General features: G+C 40.1%; 1 protein-coding gene across 7 annotated transcripts in view; it reads right to left on the minus strand.

Moving 5' to 3' along the window:
* Positions 1 to 19,559, minus strand: part of sept9b (septin 9b) — a 75,564-nt gene that overhangs the window by 20,851 nt on the left and 35,154 nt on the right. Inside the window, exon 1 of one of the 7 annotated variants that reach the window (XM_044189043.1) lies at positions 14,091 to 14,162. The exons of 4 other annotated variants lie outside the window; for them this stretch is intronic. In XM_044189043.1, coding sequence (XP_044044978.1) covers positions 14,091 to 14,115 — 25 coding nt within the window. In that variant the 5' untranslated portion in view covers positions 14,116 to 14,162. Of the gene's footprint in view, positions 1 to 8,027; positions 8,184 to 12,135; positions 12,414 to 14,090; positions 14,163 to 19,559 lie in introns of those variants that run through there. 2 more of the 7 variants (XM_044189044.1, XM_044189045.1) reach the window with 2 other exon arrangements.

Raw genomic sequence — 19,559 nt, forward strand, 5'->3', positions numbered from 1 at the left:
ATGATGCTCCACAAAGAAAGCGTTAATAACCTTTGCCACGGCATACTACATTTCTGGATGAGTAACCTCATTACAAATGAACAGAGATAGGCCTACAGTATGACTCAGATCACAACTCAGTGGCCTCAACCGTTGAATCCAAACTGTTCTCAAACGAGACGGACCCAACGGATGCATCGAAACAGAACAATGTATCAGACGTGAGAATTCACTGGAATAAAATTCCTTCGAGGAGCTGTGTTTTATCTAACTGAAGCCAAAAAAAAGCCACAGAGAGTCAGTGGGGTGCACAGTTCATTCAAATGAAAAATATGGTAATCGGACCTGTGCAGAGGACCAAACAGGTGCATCAATGAACCTAAACTGACCCCTCAATGAGAAAACACACCAAAATATTTGGCCTGGACTAATCTCCCTTCATCACTGCAAAGTCTCCAAATGAAAACAGCATTTATTAAAGTGCACACAGATGTTATGTGTGAAGATCGCGTCCAATAAATACACTAGGCAAAGGATTTTTTTTTGCCTCGTGACATGCAAAAACGGCACTTTAGGATTAGCTGATCTGAGAGCTTTGTTTAGTGAATGGAGAGGAGTTCAGGCTTTTTCTTTGCATGAATGGATAGATCCCATCAAAGAGATTACTCTAGTCCTTTATCTTCAAATAAGGGCACTTATAGTTGTCATTCAGAAGCAATATTCTCTGAAAGACCATTGGTGTTGTCTTATTGATGAAAAGTGCCTGTATTTCAAAGTGCTTGAATTTCACTCATACAGTAAAAGAGTTTCTGTCGTGTGTGTTATCTGCATTATGGTAGTTGTTTAGTTTCCTGTTTGTCACTGAGGGCTTCACAGCAGACAAACCACAGCATTAACATCCGCACTAAAACGTTTCTAACTTAAAAGGGGTACTCCACCAATTTTACACATGAATGTCAGTTTACTCGTCACAAGGAGTAAGTCTGAGAATATTTCTCAGTTTGAGCTTAAAGACATACATCTTTTTTTAACAGAAAACCCGTGTTATAACTTTGGGCATGGAGTTTGAAAGATGCAGACATTTACCAGGTAGGGAGGATATAATGAAAAATGCTGCCAGGCTGCATTGTGGGAATTGTAGGATCCAGTGTTTTTGGATCATGACCCATACTAGGGACTAAAAGTCAAGATATCTCTGCCTCTTCTGCTTCAATTTTGACTACTCTTTCAAATCTGTCCCCCAACTTTTTGGAAGTACAATATTAAAATCACTGGAGTGCTACTGTATCGAACCATTATTATTTTATTTAGTTTCTCGGGTGCTATTTTACATCGTTGTCCCATATTATGCCCTACGTATTGTACAGTACCAGTGCATAGTAAGGTATAAATAAGTAATTACTGTTCATTAGTGTCATTATTGTGTGTGGATAAGCTTCTGAAAGACTGCACAAATCATCCGACAATAAATCTCTCCGTTGTAACCATTATATTATTTAATACAGGACAAAAGTGATAAACTGTACAGTCTTGAAGTGAGAGAGTACTCAACAGACTTCTTGGAAGGCATTATACTGTAGCACAATACAGCAGAATTTATTTCTGTTAATCCTGAACACCAGCATAGCTCAGTGGAGACCAGAAAACACAAAACTGCTTTCAGGCAGCATTCTTGTCTGGCCTCAACCGTCACAGGAAAGTAATTCATCATGTTAATATTTCGAAAAGTATGTAACATGCAAACATTTAGCTGACATGAATCAGTAATCACTATCCTGAAGCATCAAATCAACTTTGTTCCTTCCTTAATCTGACCTGTAATCTAACCCTCCTGTAAAACTAACAAACTAAATTTTCTATTTTGCTGTAACAAAGAATCCCCTTCCCACTCTAGACTCACATATAACTCAACACTCCCCTCTCAAGCCCTTCATTAAAATCCCATCAGGCACATCACATCCAACCCTACATTTAAAATTCACTGAGTGAAACTTGAATGTGTCTATGCCAGAAACAAAGCCTTTATTGTCTTTTTGAGAAGCCTCCCAGAAACCAAAGAAATTCAGTTTCCTTCCATCCACAAGTGCCACTTCAGCACTTTTCAGCCTTGCTTTAAATTATATGAGAAAGTAGGTTTTTGTATGTTATTGTTTAACTCCAGCCCTGACAATATCAGTATGGTAAATATCCTGCAGAAAGGGGAAGAAAACAGTGGGTGAAGGATACAAGAGACAAAAAGAAATCAGTAAAATGATTTATGGCATGAACAACATGTAATTAGTGCAGATCAGCAAACTGTTTTAATGGTGTGGTTGATGACCGACGCTCTACACAAGGAACTGGTCAATGTGGCAAGGATTTTATAGTTGACCATAATTGGTTTTCAGTTCTGGATTCAAACAGTTCACCTCACACATTTTGCCTAAAGTTTTAATGTGCATGCTACACTCATGCTGATGTTTTGCTGCACCTCTAAGATGAATTGTGTGGGAAAATCCTGCTGCTGTCATGCAGGATACAGGAAACGAGACATGAATTGAAGTTTGGTGCATTGAGACACATCAGAAGGCCAAATAAAATGGAGAGATCCAGTCTTTCAAACTTAAAGCAGAGGTATAACTTATACCTGTACTGATGACAAGTAGTTTTGGTCAAACACAGGAGAAACAGACCCCGGTCTCCTGTGTGAAACCAATAATGTTGTTGATTGTTTTAAGGAAGTGTTTATTTTTAGCCAAACCATGATCTTTTCCTAAACCTAACCAAGTAGTTTTGGTGCCTAAACCTAACCAAACTGCTACCGTCACCTGAAATGTTTTTCAGCAAGCTTTATTTTAACCAGACGTTGCATATTTATTATTGCTAACTTGACTTGTGTCCATGTACACAAATCCTATAGATTACATTTTGTGACTATTTCATAAACTGCCGTGATACTGTGTTGCACACACTGACAGCTCTTGAACACTGTCTGCCATTTAAAAGCTCTATTTAAAAAAAAAAAAAAAAAAAAACATGGTTCCCATGAGGTGAAACCCCTGAATCTCGGCCCTGGTGCAGTTCAGTTACATATTTCCATTTCCTGTCTGTGTGTGTCTATGTAAGTGTGTTTCTCTGTTAATGTCCTCTATTTGTCCTCTCTTTTTTAAACCGGAGATGACATTTCCACCGGCCCTTTGGTGGCTCCCTCTAAAAGAGGAAGAGATCATTAAGGTTTATGCCTGCTGCCGCCTGGATGAGATGGACGGAGGATCCAGAAAGAAAAAGGCAACACAAGGAGTTGACTGACAGTCATAAGTGCGTCACATGAATACAGGATTAACATATGCACAATTTAATATCAACTAAAAAAATTTATGGAATAGTTTTATGAGTACGGTCAGGTAAAGAATTAGCTTTGTTTTTAGTCTCAAATGAGAAATATACCCTGTCATCTTGAGACACAAGCACATTAAAACACATCACTACCATTTCCAGTGCTATTCTAACTGCTTCTTTTCCTGATAATAAGTAATGGCACTAATACATTTAGTGGAACACAGTAAGAGACTATAGTGGCTTACCCCCAACTGAGACAATAAGACACACAATCTGTTATGCAGAGCATATACCGTAGATGGCTTGAACCCACAGTGCAGCTGAATGCAGTGCAGGTGTGACCTGCTGTACTCCGCAGAGACAAACGTTCAGATGGTAAAAGCTATATGTATGTGTTTCACAGGAAGAGCTCTGTTCAAAAATAAGACATCAGCCATACAAATGATAGCTGGATAGAAAATAAACTCCTCCGTGTCATGTCAGTAAGTCATTTGATCAGATTTCTTTCCTTTTTAAAGGTAACATATTGATATAAAGGCTTCCAGACTGAACAACATTTGCAAAAAAAGCCGTAATGCTAAAGCTGAATAATAAACTACAGTAGACAAAATAATGTAAAAATGTCATAGAAAACGACTCTGAGACAATCATTACTACAAAACACTGCTACAGCGGTGTGCCATATTGGGTTGGATGCCAATTAGCAGCATTTGTCAGCTACAGTATACTGAGACCTGGCAATTGCGTTTTGCTATACATGTCTTCAAAGAAACACATGACAAGACTTTGAATCATCTGTGCCCAAATCACAGGTGCACTGGTCAAAGTGTGAAAGTATTCATGTTGGGGACTACAGTCAAAATGATGACAGCATAAAAGCCAAACACAGGAACAGCAGCCACAAGTTTAAACTGACAAGAAGAATATGATTTTATATTATGGCAATGCTTACAGTCAACATTTACTGTGCTAGCTAAAACTTTTCTTTTTCCCTTCAAAAGTCCCTTTCCAAGAGGTGTTAATATTATTTTGTCTATACCTAGTACTGATATTGGGCCAACCACAATTATTGTTACAAAAGTCTTTCTTAAATCTCTGAAAGCATTTGCCAGTTTTTGCCTGGTGTGGTGACTTCAGTGTCAAGTGTATGTGTGTGACAAAGGAGCACAGGCCTCTAGCTTAATGCTACATTGCGTTCTGTTTGAGGTAGATAACATGGTGGTGTGTTTACAGTAGGTAGTGACAGAGTAAGGTCGACAGAAGGGAGCTGGGAGGATGGAGGAGGTTCTCACTGGGCTGTCATCCACATCCAAGAGAAAATCCCTCTCACTCAATCCCTCATCCATACTTAGAATCCAAAGGAACATGGCGATTAAAAATCCTGACGTGTTTCTCCATAATAACTCCCGCCTGCTGCGTAAGACGACGAGTTTCGGTGAGGTCGATGACGGCTACAGCTGACACAGACAGACATCAGCACTTCAGAAGAAGTCTGATGAATGCCACTGGTCCACTTCATCTTTCCGCCTTGTCACTTGTGTCGGCCCACTGAGAATGCAACCCCAGGCCTAACGTGGAGCAAAGCAGATGGTGCTGCTCGGTGCTGAAATACAGCTCTCCACACGGAAACTTCTGGTAGTGTAGATAATGATCTGTCCCAAAACACCTCAAAAAAATTTAAAGGGTGAGAAGAGATGGAGAGAAAGAGCTGTAGATGGAGGGTCATTGAGGTAAAGGACACGACCAGGGAGAGATGAGATGTGAGATAAATGCTACAATAACAGTGACGGGCTGAAAAACAACAATAGTGAGCACAGTTTGGATCGATAGCTGTAAGCAGAGACTGAGAAAATGAGAAAACAAAGCCCAACACAGCAGGGCAGTCATTGTGGTGCTGAGTACAACTGTAAGAGTCTGCTGTTCTGGGCACCTCCGAGTACTGTAGGCTAACTGACCACAGCAATAACTCAAAGCCCAGACATTTCTGAGAAACATGGAAAGGGAACAAGGAGGGTCCAGCCACAGACCCATCCACTGCTGCAGTAGGGGAACTGGTACAGGATAAATGACAAGCAGAGTCCATGCTGCTGTAACTCACAACCATTAAGTAAGTGGGAGAGGGGTTGGCTGGTTCGAATATTTCAGTGCTGGATGCTGTGTAGCATTTAATGAGAGAAAATGAGAAGCCTCACACTGTTCAGAGATGACTTCTGCACTTGAAGATTGTTCTTCGCACCAGTAAGTTGTCCATAAAACATATCGCTAATCAGGTCTCTTCATAAGTTCACTTTACAACCAAGTGTATGAATCCAAGTGCGAATAGAAACAGAGGAAGAAATTCAAGAGATACAAGAATGAGTGGCCCAAACTGTTGTTATCTAGAGTGTGCTGCATGTGGTCTAAGATGCCTATGATTATTTGTACAATTAAATCAGTAGTTACAATTAAGAACTTTCCTTTTATAAAATAACACATTTTTAATAATAAGTGCAAAGCTGGAAATTGATTCTAATGTAAATAACCATGTGGTGTTTGTGCAAGTCAGAGACCAAATATAGTAAATTCCCATTATCTTCCCAGAATCAAAAACACTGTGACAGATGACCCATAATGCCTTAAGGAATAATACTGCCACAGCGCAGTAGATGAGAGCATGATGGACTTCCACCCCTCCTGTGCTGACAGGCCCACAACCTGTCACCTCTGACAGGACATGACATGTCTGACTTCCTCCCTTCTGTGACATATAGAACAGAAAACATCCTCCCACTGCGTGTGGTGACACAGTACAAGATAGTTTGTAAAATGTGTTTCCTTTTGACTAACTATTGTTTTTTACAAAAAGACTGCTAGTTCATCATTTTCTATTTCAATGCGTTGATGAGGGAAATCAAAAAGAGTAACATTACATAAGAACTACATTCTTCACTTGCTGATGGAACAGGAAAAGAAGACAAGACTTCTATGCACATGGATACAATTAGCTAGAGGATTATGAAGAAATACTGTAATGTGGGAAAGAAGTCTGGTTGTTTACTGTAAAACATGTTCACGCCTCTTCTCCTCTCAGCTCTGCTGCCTTCAGGGAAAATTCTTTGGTCAAAAACATGGGCTAAAAGTGCAGTGAAACAACATGATGGGAACAACAGGTTAATTATATACAGGGGTAAATTTCCCTTTGAAGAATCAGGTTTGATATCTTTGCACCTGCAGCATTTAAGGTTTCTTGAAAACGATATTGCTGACAGGACTGATAATGATATTAGGTGTTTAATCATAACAAGAAAAAAACTTCTATGTGAATTTATTCCACACCACTGGTCCCAAACAATCCTAATGAAGAGTTTATCTGTCGTTGATTGAATTACTTATTATCAGCAAGCTAATGTGATTGGCAACACAAAACAATGGCTGATTGGCTTTACCTGGTGCCTATTGTGAAGCGTATTGTAACAATGCTTTATGTAAATCAGATATGACACAGCATTTGGAATTTGCAGTATCAAATGTATTGTGTGATAAGCTCCAGCACACTGACACTGCAGGCTGACTACTGTGGGAAAAGAAATTCAAATTAATGTCTTAATACAATACTGCTCTGTTGGTAATGTGACGCTGTTACAGTGACTTGAGGGTCAAATGCATCACTTTTCTTGTCAAATATGAAGATACAATGTGGCTGATAGGAACAAAGTAAGGATATCTACAACATATCTAATGCTGCTGCTACATGAGCTCCATTTGTAGTCTTTTTTTTAAGTTGCTTTAGATAAGACTTGACTGGGATTCCTGGGTGCAGCATCCAACAAAGCAACTATTCAGCCACCGTACTGCAAACTGAGTAAAAGTAGACCATGTGACTCGCTGAAAACATGGAAGATAGCTGATATTTCAAAAGTTTTGCTTTTACTAGAAGCAACCGACGAGCATTAGAAGAGAGGAGTTATTACTATTCCCTGTGGAAGCGCAAAACTTTAAACTGAAAATATGAACTGTTTGACTCTTCAACTCTCCTTGAACTTGGCAACAAACTCTCTGGAGAGCGGACACAAGGGATAGTCAAAATTAAATCACGTCAAAATAGCTTGGCTCCATGAGTGCCTGGCTAATCCACTGCACTGGATCAAAGTCAGGCTGGAAACTCTGTCTGATGTGATGAGAGCTGAGGCTAAAGGAGAAAACATGAGTAGAGAGAGCCCTGGAGACCTGAGATCTTAAAGAGTAATAGGGGCTATCCTGATTGGTCAACACGGTTTCATTATGGCCGATTGATTATCCATGCATGCTCCAGAGCTGAGGACACAATGGGAGGGAAAGGGAGAAAGAAAAGGAGAGGGGAGGTGGAAGAGTACGTGGGGGGAGGCGGGGGAGGGGGGGTAGTGCTCACCCCCCAAATTCTTCCCAATGGCTGAACAATGGGAAAGGACAGAGAGAAGAAAAAAAAAAGAAGACATGAGAAAGTACCAGGCCTGCATGCTAAATTAGGGTTTTTCTACAGATCTCCTGCCAAAAACACACTCTCCACCTCAGAACTTCATTTTGTACATAGCACACATGAGACACCTGGCAAACTAACTTTGACACAAAAAGCTTCAGAGCACCAATCCATCTCTCCCCCCTTCTGTTTCTCTCTCCCTCCCCCTTCTCCAAATCTCCTTTCTCCAAAATCATTTACAGCTCTCCTTGTAAGACAGAAAAGCACACGGCAAACATAAAAATGAACAACTCACCCAACCCTTTTCCTCTCCTTCTCTTCACTCTCTTCCTCTCTCAATCACAGCTCCAGCTGGTGAGACTGGACTGTTGCTGCTCCCGTGGCCACGCCCACAGCTCAGTCATGTGACCGCTGTCCCAAGTGGCTAGGAAGGCATTCAGCAGCCACACCCCTCATTCAGAGAAAGTCAATGGAGAACATTGTGGATATAGCAGGCTCAAACCACGTGCGATTAAGTAAACCCAATAGAGGAAAAGCTGTGTGTGTGTGTGTATGTATGTATGTATGTGTGTGCAGTTTAATCAAAATGAAATGACAGTGGGAGAATGTGTTTATGTCAAAATACAGGAACATTTATTTTCATTATTTTCTCAGTGTGTGTGTGTGTGTGTGTGTGTCTGAATGTTTGCACAAGACAAGAGGCAATATCCTTCTTACTTCACTGTCCTTGTGTGTGTCCATCTGCTTTCTCCCTCCCACTGCTTTGTTTCACTTAGGAGGGTATTGTGTGTGTGTGTGCTGAAAACATTTGGTCATCTCTCTCTTTCAATCCTCAGGGCTCTCTCTCTCTTTCTCTTTGACAAACACATACACGCACACACACAGTCTCCATCCCTCCAAACTGTGGTTGACTTGTGACTAAAGCCATGACTAAAACAGAATATTTCCAAGTTTAGAAAAGAAAAAACATCTTTAAAGGTATAGTTTACAGTTTATAGACATTTTTGGAAATACACTTATTTGTTTTCTTGCTGAGAGTTACATCAGAAGATTGATACCATCCTCATATCTGTGTGCTAAATATGAAGCTATGAGCCTACAGCATACAGACTAGAAGCAGGGGGAAAGTGCTAGCATAGCTCTCACCAAAGTTTAAAAAACCCTCCTACCAGCACCAAGCTCATAAACCCCTGTTGATGAATCAATGACAATTTGTGGTTTTACAGGGGTTTATGTGCTGGATTATTTCTTGGCCAGGTGTAGTGACTTCCTGGAGTCACTGATGGTTTCCTGGGAACTCCACAATGACCTTTAGATTTTACCTTTGGAGAGACCCAGGCTAGCTGTTTCCCCCTGTTTCCAGTCTTTATGCTAAGCTAAGCTAACTGTCTTCAGGCTGTAGCTTCATATTTAAGGGACAGGCATAAAAGTGGTATCAATCTTCTCATCTAACTCTCACCAAATAATAATCATACAACAATATGAGCATATTTCTCAAGATTTCAAACAATTCCTTTTATAGAGAGGACTTCCTGACTAAAAGCCAAATACCTGATTGTCAATCAATGGTTTTACATGCTCTGTGCTGCTGTGGTGCTTTCTCTATTTTTATCTTGCCGTGGTGACCTGCTACCACTCAGCTTACAGAAATATGAGATACTCATGTACCAACAACTTGAGTGAATCAAGTGGCACTAGATTCAATATTGGCTGCAAAACAGATGAAAGTGTTTCCAAAACCCAAATGTTCTCTGAAAATATGCATTGCTCTGGTGTGCTTCCTGTGTCCCAGTTCACAGGGAGGTTTACATTCATCACAGCCAACCCACTGACTGCAAAATATTAATGTAATCAACACGTGAAAAGATGTTTCCTAAGAATAGTTTCTATGATTAAAGAAAGATTCTGGTTATAAAATGGATTTGATCTTGACTGACTGGAAGGAGTGAGTGATTCATTTGTTCCTTTGTTGTTTTTTTTTCCATCAGCATACAGACTAAAGGCCTGAGAGAGAGTTTTCATAACATTCAGGAGAAAATGCTTTCTTCCTGTCAAAGCTGGAGCTGAATCTTACACTTGGCTATGGTATTGTTGTGAATAAAAATGTACGGAAACATGAATGCATCTGTGTTTATATCAGGTAATCTGTGCTGCACATTACTGGGACATATTCATTATTGTTATCAGCTCCATTTACAAGTCTTACAGGTATCATGTGCTATTGAAAATCCCTGGAGTTGGCTTGATTTAACACTGAATAATTTAACATTTAGATGGATTTTGGAGACATGTTTTACAATAAGTTCTCTTGTGGACTGTGTATGAACAGCAAATAGGCATTCACAACCTCTTGGCTTCATAATTTAAACATTTTGATGGGGTTTTGGTTCTGTTTTAACTATCACTGCTCTAGCTTGTCAATATTTTATAAACTAGTTGGGTTATTGATAGATCCACTGCAGAAATTCAATTAAGTCTAGCAATGGACTTTCTCTCAGCAAATGATTTTTTTCTTGAGATCAGGATCCTAAATCTGCCACCGGTCTATCTCCAGTGTGCTTTTACTGTCCAGCAAGCCTGAAAAACAGCCTTTTTGAGGTTCTGGGCAAAAACTCTGACACATTCCTGCCGTATATCTCTTTTCAGCAAAGAAAACATTTTCCATATAGCTCTCACTAAACAATAAACAATGTTGTCAGTGAAACCCATTTCCTCTTGTGAGAACCAAAGACCAAAGGAGAGGTCTGCTAGCAGTGCTATTTTATTAGACGTCCTGAGAGCCTAAAAAGCAGCTTTGAGCAAAAAATTCAAGACAAATAAATTCAATTAGAATCTAAGCTTGGTGATTAACTGTGTAAGGCAATATGTGTGTATGCATGCAATTTTCATGCCTGTTTACATTATACAGAACAGGCACTTCTTCGCTAACAGATTTCAGAAAACAGCGTAAGAAACCCGTTGTTCCACATTGTAATTACAAAACTCAACTAGGAGTCAGATTTTCTTGCAGTGAAGTCATGTGCTTACTGCTGCTCTGCAAAGCTCAAATTAAGGGATTTTTGTCGTGTTTCATTATTTATTTTTTTTAAACACAGTGGCCATTTCAGCTCAAACCACTCAAACATTTGGTAGCATCAAATCATGCGGGCTGGAGAGGTAACTGAAAACTAATATGCGGTGATGACTGGCATGCCGTGATTGGCCCGGAGGTCAGGGCTGATTGCTGAAGGCCACCATATCAGGGCAGAGCACATATGGAGCTGTTTAAAAGAGCCACCTCCATGACTCAGTGGACTGAGTGTCTCGATGACACATCCTCCACAAGAGAGGGGGAGAGCTGAAGGGAGGGCAGAAGGGAAAGAGGAAGAAAAAAAGAGATGATGGAGGAGGAGGAGGAGGAGGTGTGGGTGGTTGGAAGAGTAAGAAGCATGAGGGAGAAGGGTAAAGAGGAAGAACATCTGGCTTGGCCTGGATATCTACAGGAAAGATAGCTGGGTCTGTTGGAGGCTTCCTGTTGTGTTTTTTTATTTGCTGTGGTTACTCTGCTCCCCTGTGGTGCAAATGGAGACAGCATGTGTGTGATGAGTGAGGATGGTTTATCTCAACACCCTAAAGTGGCCTCAAAGACTCAGCCCCCCCCTCTGACTCAAATCACTGAACATACATAATAGTACAGATAGATTTGTGTATATATCTTGAGCTACTTCACATGTTGACAGTAAAATACTTCACTCCTCCAGGTTTAGTCCTCAGACCCCAGCTTGCACATTTTACATCAAGGTTACAATAACTCAGGCCTGTGTTTGCTTTTTCAGCAGTTTTTTTTCTGTACTAACAGAGTAAAAACTCTGTGCTGTATTTATAAAGATGACCGCAAAGAAGTTAAACTGGCCAGATTTTGTGGTCCGAGCATTTGTTTATGGGGAGGTGTTTGCCTACAGTGTCTTTTGGTCTGTTTTAAGCCAGCAAAGTTTTCCCAGCTGGACTGCTTAATACTGAGAGCTAGCATCAAGGACTTAGAAAGACAGAGAGACCAAGTAGCCGTTACCGCTTTCAACCACCATAAAAGCATTGTCTCTTTAATATCAAACCACAGCAGCACTCAGGCGAGAACTTGTTTCTTCAACTCGAGAATGAAGCAAGGATTTTAAGAAGAAGTGTAGAATCGTGTCCAGTAAGCAGATTTGTTACAACTAAATGAAAAGAAGGGGAACAAATATTCAACCAGCACATTGGGATGTTTCTGTGCATCCATTTTCCACATCTGCATCTGAAGAGGATACATCATGCCCGACTTGATTGGCCTTAATGGAAACCAGTTGTCCCTCTTGCCTCTGCAGAGTAATAGTCTAAAACATTCAAGCTCTCCCACAGACACAAAAGACAACCAAACAGATACTCACAAAGGGTTTCCATGTCGTGGTTGTTGTATACCTCACTGCAAGTAGAAGTCATCTCTCCTGTGAGCCCTTATCTGTCTCTTCTCTCTCTTGCTTCCAGTAGGATTTAACAAGAAAAAAACTCTGATAAGGCAAGAAAGCCTCTGAATATTTCCCAGCCTCTTAAGTTGTGTCTATGTGGCAGCTGCTGTTGAATGCTTTACTACTCTGTAGATGACCAAGGGCTAATCTAACTAACTTCGCTCCCCGATACACACACACACACCAACATGTACTCTCTAGTTCTGATGTTGTGGAGTCAAAGCCTTCCCCGATGAACAATAAACACAGCGACTCCAAGGGATCGGCCTTCTGGGGAATCCCTGGCCCCTCACTGGATCTGCGGGGGCGAGGGACAGGGATGACTCAACTCCAAAAATGAAGAGAAGGCGGAAGGAGCTCTGTGATTAAACTTTTTGTGCGGTTGCTGCATGTCTTCCAGAAACATCTAGTACAGTTATGATGCTAATTATCTATAATAGAAACCTTCCATGTGCACAGACATGGAAGCAGATAGAGTCAGAGAGAGGATTTCTGCTTTTAGAGATCATAAACCTTCATTTTTTTGAATTGGCGTTACATTCAAAATGTGTTTGCCAGCACTGCACAACAAGAAGTACCTCAGTCTTTGACTGAACATTGGATTTTAGTTTTCCAGTGCGACCATCCAAGGCGACTTTTCCTTTCCCCCGAAGCTTCAGTTGTAAGTATGCTTCCTGCATCTGCCTCCTCTTCTACTGAGTGATGTTGATGTCTGCAGTCTGCTGTGTAGCATCACAAAGCACTTCACACCATCAAGGCTGGAAGTGAAAGTTCACCCAAAGCTCCTCCAGGCTCCATTGACAAGGCTTTTCTCAACAGATGATGGTGTTCTTCGAGGAAGCTAATTGCCCGTAAACCATAAAGCTGCAGTCATATTCTCTGAATCCCCATCACTGAAAACCTCAGTTATGGAATAAGATCCAGTCTCAGATGCAGCACTGTTTTTGCATGCTTTTAAAGTCTCTGCCAATTATTGCAAGGTTAAGACTTCAGTATCCTTAATGATTCAGTAAAAGCTGCCTGTATGTTCCCAACTGAGTGACCAATCAATCAGCTAAGCAGCAGGTCTGCACAAGCCTCACGGTGTGAAAGATGAGGGTACTTAACCACAAAAGAGGCAATGAGGATTATTACCAGAATAATATGTATTACTTGCCTACTCTGCCTGCATTGAACTGTTACCCAGTGCTATGTTAAACAGTAAATGCCAAGTTGTTTTTCTTTTGGTTTATCTTTCACTGTGCTGCTTATGTGCTGAGAGTTTCCCAATTGAAATAAAGATTAGAGTTTGCACAGTTGAATTTCACATCTACAGAGCTGACAGCCTGGAAACAGAGTAAATGGCACTGAAATTACACTTCAGCATCACTTCATCACAGCTCAGTGGACCATGATGTTTTTACAGTAACTGGGTAACACATGTCCTGCCAGAGTGAAATTGTGATTTTCGTTTTATTTATGTCACTTCAAAACATATTTTTAAAACTCATGCATCTGTAGGCTCACACCAAATTTTTTATTTATGAAAAAAACTGGATTTTTATATACTTTTTAAAATCACAAAATCTAAGTTACAGGGGAAACATTTATTTTGAGTGGTTTTGTAATACCCACTACCCAGAGCTTTGCATTTCAGCTTTGCAAGATTAAATCTAAGTATCTGTACTGTCTTTCGTTCCCTTTGACAGAGAAAATCTCGGTACAAACCTGCCTCTGTGAACGGTTTATACCTAAAGGGGAACTCCCCCGAAAAATGAAAAAAGTTGTAAAGTGTTTTGTGGCTCCAGAAGAATCTATGTGAAATCTGATGATTTGCCTCAAGTGCCGTCATTTTTTAAAATGAAAAGAATCTGGGAGTGTAGAGTTAGAAGGCTTACCAGACCTCTGCAGCCCGCTCCTCATCTCTGCATGATCGCAGAGTGTAACTCACCCAAAACTCTGATCGAACTGTCTGTGGTTGAGTTGCATTGTGGGTAATGTAGGCGCCAGTTTTTGACAAGGAAGTAGAATGCATGGGGAAAAAAGATATCTCTGGTTCTGCTGCATCCATTTTGATCCCTTTTTTAAAAAAAAATTGTCCATCCATCATCTATCGAGTCCAACAATGTTACAGGAGTGCAATGCTAAATTGGTGGAGTACTTTTTTAAGCTGGCAAAGGTTTATAACAAAAACAAAGTGTTACAAACTTACAAAGCTATGAAATTCATCTTCATTGGTTATTGGGGGCATGGAGTAACAACCTTGTAACTCATTTCTGATCTAAGACGGTGCAGTCCCTCCAGGAGTGTTCCATCGTAGAAAAGGTTTCAGTCGTAGTCAAACCACACATTTGAAGACAGTGAGGTGAAGATTCTAAGTAGAGAGAAGAGTTGGTTTGAAAGAGGAGTCAAAGAAGCCATTTTTGTGAAAAAAGAAAACCCCTCTTTTAACAGAAATGGTGGTCTGAGATTCAACTTTAGCAACTGTTTACCACAGTGTATTAACACCATGGTCAAGCCAATCTTATGCTAATCAGGTACTTAACAATGATGAGGGAGGTGCAGCCAGAAAACAATAGGCCTGATTACTGGGCCATCATGGAAACAAAAGAAGGTCAGTTTCAGTTGAAACTAGGCAGGGTAAACAGCAGACAGGAAGATTCCTCCCTGAGGGCAGGGCCTAAGCAATACAGATTAGCTTAAATTTCTGAGTTCTCAGACCATTTTCACAATTGAGAATGACTTCCGGATGGGAGCCGAAACGTCTTGATTCTGAAAACAGTGTCCAGATGAGTCCGACTGAAACCTTTTTTACGATCATTTCTGATCTGTTGCACTGGTCTATGTGACCAATCAAACTGTAATTGTCGTTCGTGTAACATAAGGGACAAGACTGCACTCTCTCAGACAGACACACACCCTCGCACAAGAATCCCTCTGCCCCCTATGTACTCTCATCTACTCGTTTCAGCAGATGGCAGGACTGTGACCCAAATGGCCATCTGTCTGTCCACTCAGACACACACACACACACACACACACACACACACACACACACACACACACACACACACACACACAAAACAATTAATGTTTTTCCAGTATGTCTTCTATCAGCCAACAAGTGGGCCAACATCATTAGCAGAGAAAAACTGACCTAATATGAACCTTTCTTCTTCATTAAAACTCTGGGTGTAAATATAAACAGTTTGCAGATGATCCCACTAAGAAAGACAGTCCGACCAAATTCACATATTTGACAGTGTGAATATGTCAAAACTCAATGGTCATCAAGGACCACAGTTTTTGTCAGCTTCAAAACTGAATTTAAAGATAACAATGCATAAACACACATACATAATTGTATTTTACTGTGTTTTTTTCTTGAGTAAGACATTTGCATTGCAGGTCTGTTAAATTAAGTATTTAATCTTTCATTTTTCCAGGTCAACTATGGTTGATTGATACTCAAAAAACACTCAATGGCTCATGCGTTTTTTCCCCATTTCAAGGCCATACATTACTCTGGTTTCATTTCTTAATTTCCATGGCCAAGATAAGGGACATGATTTTCCCATCAGTTTCTTGGACAAAGGAACTGCTGCGGAGTCTCATATCTGGATAAACAGGAGGGAGGATTCACCCGTAGACAGACCAGCTAAATGAAGATAACGTCAACTGAGACTAAACGTTGTCTCACTTTGCTTCATCAAACTCTGATTGCGCATATCCTACAATTTCTCTTTTATCTTATGGTGATGGAAAAGGCTGATAAAGGAGGTTTGTGTGTGTGTGTGCGTGTGTGTGTGTGTGTATTCAAAGTTCGGCTGTTTAGTTAAACTCCCTGTGGACGACTGTGATCATTCTTCCAAAAGGCATGTCCCCAGTGCAATGAGAGGAAGTGGTGTGTGTGTGTGTGTGTGTGTGTGCTTCAACATGTACGTGCTTTTACATGTATGCAAAGATGAAATGTGTGAATGTGTTGGCTTCACAGCATGAGGAGAAAGTGAATGAAAAGGGCTGTGTTTACTGCAGTTGTGGGATTTTGCAAGATGACTAAAGAGGACAAAGGTCTTTCTGCAGTGGTGGGAAACTTCTTTAACCCTTGACTTCCCCCAGATGCTCAATGTAAACTTCAACTTCTGAAAGCCTTATCTGGGGGAGAGGGGAACTCTGTGAGTGTGTGTGTGTGTGTTTGAGTCTATTTATCTGGGGCAGAAGTGCTGCCTCTTTCCCATTTCTCTCAGCTCCATCCTCCTCCACCAATGTAAGATGATAAAAAAAACCTTTCATGCCCAGTTTTGTTAGTGTGACACACTTCAAAGAGCTGCAAGACATTGTTTTGAATGAGCGTCTATCCTAGTGATATATTGGTGTTAAAAACTTTAGTAAAACATCAATGGAAAAAGAATTACATCTGTGTGTTGGATGCATTTCTGCAACAATACACTAGTGTGGTCGAAGCTTCTCACGCTGAAGTTGTTTGAAGTAGCTTTATAGAGCGCAATCCTCTGAGAGAGAGGACAGCATTACTAATGATAGAATTTAGAGTTTCCTTCTGAAATAAAATTGGCTTTAAAGGAAGAAATACAATTTAATTTTACCTGCAGGTTCAGTGTCTAAACAGCTTTCACCTGTCACACACTGCCTCCTGGTGGCTTGTTTTTGAAGCACAGCAACAGTGAAAGTCATATTCAAGATAATGAGAAGCGACACTTCTCATTGTTATTACCGTGGGACATGTTTGAAATGAAAAGACAGATGTAATGGTCTAGAGGGTCGCAGACTTCAAGTGAGCAAAACACTATTTGGCAGCTAAGTCAAAGTCAGGGACAATCTGTGCCTCAGTGTAAGAACATCATATTGTGATCATCTTAGGGTAAAGATTTTTTAAAAAGTGTATTTTTTTCATTTATCGTCACATAATTTCACGTTGATACTTACTATGATGAACCATTCGTTTTTAATAAATATTTACATCTGGCTAAAAAATGTTGTGATGGACTAATCAATTAGAAGGCTATTGATATGACCTCATCTGCTGTGACTGTCTTCATCGCACAACTCAGCTCTTTATGGAACAGCAAGAGCTGACATAAATTAGGTGATGAGGCATTACCCAATTTCAACTTATTAACTTTTATATACCGTTTCCTTTTCAGGATTAATTTCACCTTTTAGCCTATCCAATCCACTGATTTAATTACTTGTACAATGTACAATTGTATAAAGTGGTGCTGATTCTGAAACAGTAATTAGGATTTAAGCAATTAAGAGTATTGGGGGGGTCACAAGTTCAATTACTGTAACATTCAGTTTATGAAGTGGTCATTGAGTAGTAAGGGAGGTACATACATGATCACTCCCATGTTGCTTGCTTTGAGAGCATTTGTAAAATCAAAAATGTATGTGATGTAACACAAAGCAAGGCTGAGCAATATGGTTGAAATCATTATCACAATATAACCTAGGATCCAAAGCAATAAATTGTTTCACTATTATGTATTACATGACACCAATTGCTCTGAATCAGTAATTTAATAACATAATTTGTAGACCAGTAACATGATGGAAGTTGGAAGATGAAAGTTGTTAAAAGGTAATCAAGAATTATTTCCCAGGCATAATAGAAAGCGCTCTAAATGTGTAATTCTTCGAAAACCTATGTGCCTAGATGAATTTTGTGTCTGATGTTTATGATTAAGATACTTGACTGAATTGTTTTCTATCGGGGAGACTTTGTATCAGCCCTTTGGTTCCCTTCTTCCCTGCATTTGTTCACTGATGCTGTATTATTGTAAGAATTTTACCATTAATGTTTTAATTGTGCGAACAAGTAAAGACAGAGACAAGGATATGGTAGGAATACTAAACACTTGGGATTTGTTTTGAACTTCTTTAGGATACATCTTAACAAGTATGACCACTGCAGAGCCTCAGAGTTATGCGGCCACATACGCAACTTAGCAACAAAGTTATTCTCAGTCAGCAACAGTTTCTCTCTTTCCTTTTCTTTACCTCGCTCCCTTTTTTTTCTGGGTAATTAGCCGACGGGTCACACTGAGTAATGGTCTGGGATCAGTCCAGAGTAATTACACTGGGCGAGGATTGACCTTGGATATTCCTTCGCCTGAGGGTCCCTGTATGTGTGTGCATGCTTGTGTAGGTGTGTCGATGAGAGACAACAAAATTTGAGATGAAGAAAGTGTGATTGTGTGTGTGTGTGTGTGCCCTTTCCTGACCTATGGACAGGCAGAGACAAATCACCCACCGCCCTCCGCTGGTCCCTCCTCCCCACTTTCAGAAGGTCAATCCAAAAAAAAGACAAATGCCTTCACTTGCTCTTTCTTCCATAATGACTACACCTCAATTAGGAAAACAAATGTACTACGAGATAATCTGTTTATTAAGGCAATATAAGGACAAATTCCAGTTCCAGTTCAGCTAGGTTCGTAACAGGAAGACAGTACACAATGGACGTGTATATGAAGTGACTCCTCAGTAACACCCTTTAAATACACATTTCTTCCCTATAGCAGAAAGCAGCACTATCTATGCTGTAACCTTGATTTCCTTTCCACTCTCTTTAGTGCTCAGAAATCCAGTTTAAATGGAAAGGCAAATCCATCTGTGGTGTTTGAACTTTTCCCTCCCCTTATCACAATAAAACACTGAAGGAGTTGTTACATGAGGTTACTGGATGTGACCCCAATGATAACCATACCAGTCCCGTCATCCCAGCGAAAACTACATTATATATGGTCAACCTCTCTATCTAATGACCTCTCCAGAGTCTACTTACAGTGAACGAGAAGAAGTCTATCTTTGGCATTAAAATGAAAGCAAGTATTTGTTAACGATGTCAAAAAGAACACACGCCTAATTATTTTGTCAATGGTTTACATTAATCTAGAGCTGGAACGATTAGCCAATTAGTCGATCAACAGAAAATGAACTATTTTGATAAACAATAAACAACAAGTGAAAATGCCAAATTTTCACTGGTTCCAGCGTCTAAAATGTGTGCATTTGATGCTTTTCTTGTCATATATGATAATAAACTGAAAGTCTTTGGGTTTTGGACTGTTGGTCAGACAAAACAAGACATTTGATGATATCACCTTGGGCTTTAGGAAACTGTGATGGGCATTTTTCCCTGCTTTGCGTGACATTTTATAGACAAAACAATTAATTGAGAAAATAATCTGCACATTAATCGATAATTAAAATAAATGTCAGTTGCAACCCTATAATAATCCTTGTCCTTCAGCGACTAGGTTCCTGCATGTGAAGAACAAAACAAATTTGGCTCCGAAAGGGTCTCCAGGTGAAACAAAGTTTCTCAAATGTGAAAGCTGGTCTGAAAA

Source organism: Siniperca chuatsi, linkage group LG3, assembly GCF_020085105.1.
Source record: "Siniperca chuatsi isolate FFG_IHB_CAS linkage group LG3, ASM2008510v1, whole genome shotgun sequence".
Taxonomy (NCBI): domain Eukaryota; kingdom Metazoa; phylum Chordata; class Actinopteri; order Centrarchiformes; family Sinipercidae; genus Siniperca; species Siniperca chuatsi.